Source organism: Bison bison, unplaced genomic scaffold (assembly GCF_000754665.1).
Source record: "Bison bison bison isolate TAMUID 2011002044 unplaced genomic scaffold, Bison_UMD1.0 scf7180017864053, whole genome shotgun sequence".
In the NCBI taxonomy this organism is placed as follows: Eukaryota; Metazoa; Chordata; class Mammalia; order Artiodactyla; family Bovidae; genus Bison; species Bison bison.
The window spans coordinates 1,514,257-1,517,103 of NW_011494625.1; the positions used below are offsets into that span (position 1 = coordinate 1,514,257).

General features: G+C 50.7%; 1 protein-coding gene across 3 annotated transcripts in view; it reads left to right on the plus strand.

The window, feature by feature from the left end:
* LY86 (lymphocyte antigen 86) overlaps window positions 1-2,847 on the plus strand; it is a 43,608-nt gene that overhangs the window by 29,397 nt on the left and 11,364 nt on the right. For all 3 annotated transcript variants that reach the window (XM_010835835.1, XM_010835834.1, XM_010835836.1), the window contains one exon: window positions 331-459. In XM_010835835.1, coding sequence (XP_010834137.1) covers window positions 331-459 — 129 coding nt within the window. The remainder of the gene's footprint in view (window positions 1-330; window positions 460-2,847) is intronic.

A 2,847-nucleotide genomic window follows, 5' to 3' on the forward strand; every position in this document is an offset into this window, starting at 1 on the left:
CCCCCCCCGCCACTCTTGGGGGAGGCACCTGGGACCACGTAGCTGAGAAGCTGTAGGAGCCAGGTCCCCGGGGTCCACAGCGTCAGGGCATGGGTGCAGGTCAGCTAGCTGCTCCAGGCAGGTGAAGTCAGTGAAAGGCTTTCATCCACAGACATGTCCCAGTCGCACTGCCCAAAGGCTGTTTTACCAAAACAGAAAGCTGTTCGCCATACGGCGCAGACTTCTGGCGATGAAAGGTCCTTCAGCTCAGGCTTTTATGACTTCTGAACACTCTGATGCTCAGTGAAGCCCACACTAACAGGAAAAAGCTGGTCTCCCCTTTGCCCCCAGGGGAGGACATCGAGCAGCTGTTTCTGGATGTCGCGCTCTTCAGTAAAGGACTGTCCATCCTGAACTTCTCCTACCCCGTCTGCGAAGTGGATCTACCCAAGTTTTCTTTCTGTGGAAGAAGGAAAGGAGGTAGGTGTTTGGCTGGCTGACGGCTGCTGGGGCCCAGAGAGAGGTGGACAGGAGCTTGCGGCCAAGGCCACAATATCCAGGCCGGTGTCTAGGGTCCCCTCTCCCCTGCGGATAACCTTAGCCTCATGGATCATCACATGTTGTATAAAAATGACCACACGGCCCATCCCACAGGACTTGCCTTACAGGGCAAGTGTGGACATCAAATGAAATGCGTTTATCGAGTGTTTGCAAAGAGAAAATTGTTGTTAATGTTAGCAGTGGCACCTTGTGAAAAATAACCGGTGCAGTAAGTAAGCTACATGAAAACATTGGATATGGACTTAATTTTAAAGGTATTGCAAAGCTTGGAGGTAAGATAAACATGACCCTGACACCTTTTGCAAGCTGATGAGTCCTTTATTCAAAGAAATAATTGCTCCCTGGTTCATCTTTGGTGGCAGTCTGATCTTACCTATGTCAAGTGTTTGTCCAAAGCAGGGAATACATCATAATTAGATGAATTTCAATACACAGCAGAGAAGATTCCCTGAGAGCTGTTTTTCAGGTCTGACATGACATCGCCCAGGAGGCAGGTGTCATTCCTAACAACAGCTGGAATTGTCGGGCTTCCATGACAAAGTTCGCTGATCTCACACCTGCAAGCAAGACAAAGCGGGAAGCTTAGTGGGCACTGGGGCTGGGCACCTCCCCGCCCTCCCTTTCACAAACGTGGGCATTTCCTGTTTGTTCTGGTTCACGCTGAACATGTGAGCCTGGCCATGCCCCGAGATTATTGAATGCAAAGGCCTCTCAGTCTCACTGCCTCTAGCTGTTCAAAGTCAGTCGTAACAGCTCTATCTAGGTCAGCAATTCACGTTTCATCAGCCAGAGTTCCACTGCCTCACTGTCTCTAAGTGCTGCTTTTTGTGGGTCTAAGAAACGAAGAACTTGCCTAGATTTGGAAAAAGTACCCCGAACACTTTCTGCAAAACACCTTATACCTCACACAGCTGTAGTAGAAAACAAGACAAAGCACCTTCCAGGCAGAGGCCATCTTGATGCGTCCCACCGGTAATCCATGCCAAGGACCGGACAGCCTGTGTCAGCACGCCCGCAGCCCCACCCAGGGCCTCCGTTTGCAACTGTTCACGGCACACGTTAGTAACAAATGCAGTCCCAGGGACTGAGCCACTCATTTCTGCTCTGAAAGAAGGGGAGCAAGTGGCTGTGTCTGAGGCCTCACTTTTAAAATACATCTTCTCTGGGTGGAGTCCCCTACCTGTTTGCACATCCGTGATTTCTGGGCCACTGTAGACCTCCTATAGTGGCCCTGTGGTGTAAGGGTTAGCACTCTGGACTTTGAATCCAGCAATCTCAGTGCGACCTACTTATTTGGGGCTTCCCAGGTGGCTCAGCAGTAAAGAATCCACCTGCCAATGCAGGAGACCGAGGAGATGCAGGTTCAATGTCTGGGTCGGAAAGATCCCCCGGAGAAGGGCATGGCAACCCACTCCAGTCTTCTCACCTGGGAAGTCTCATGGACAGAGGAGCCTGGCGGGCTACAGTCCAAGGAGTCGCAAAGAGCAGGACCCGACTGAGCGACTCAACGACAAGACTTCTGCGTCTCCTGGTTGCTTCGCTTTTTCAGGCTTTCAGTCCTGCGGGTCCCGGGCCTTTGTTCTCCGTCTCTCCCAACACAGGGTTGGAAGCCAGGCTTACACAGAACCAGACCTTTGCTGTCTCTTATGGCTGTGTGACTCCAGGCAGAATTACTCAGTGTGTCTGAGCCTCAGTTTCCACATCTCCACAGAGACCTCATGGGATTCTTAGTAAGGATAAATTGGACAATTATACAAAGTCCTTAGGACAGAGTCTGGCACACAGGACTCAGTAAGTGATAAATGGCAGCAACTGCCGGCAGGTGATGAGGGATTTCTCAAGCAAGGGCTCTGAGCCCCTGAAGTCATCAATCTCAGAGTGGAAGTCTGCATTTTAACAAGACCTGGAGAGGCGGCAGAGCCTCGGGGGCTTAGAAGTTTAAGACCGTTTTTCCTTGGAGGTAGCAGGAACCTGACTTAGGCCCAGGTTGTATATCCTCTGCTGGCTGAGAGCAGAGCCCCCGCAGCCCCCTTCCACCTCTGGGGAGAGAGCCCCGCCTGCAGTTCTCACGAAACTGGAATTTGGAAGCACCAGCAACTCAGCCTTCAGCCTTTCTTCTCTTCATGTTTTATTCTTTGTCTGCATACTTCAAGCAGCTGTGGGTTTCCTGCTTGCAGTGACAGGGCAGCTGCAAATTCATGAAGAATCAACAAAAACAGCGCTTTATTACTGCATTGGCAGCAAACACCCACCCTTGAACTGCAAAAAAAAATAGAAACAATGATCACCTTAGACTTTTTTTTTTTT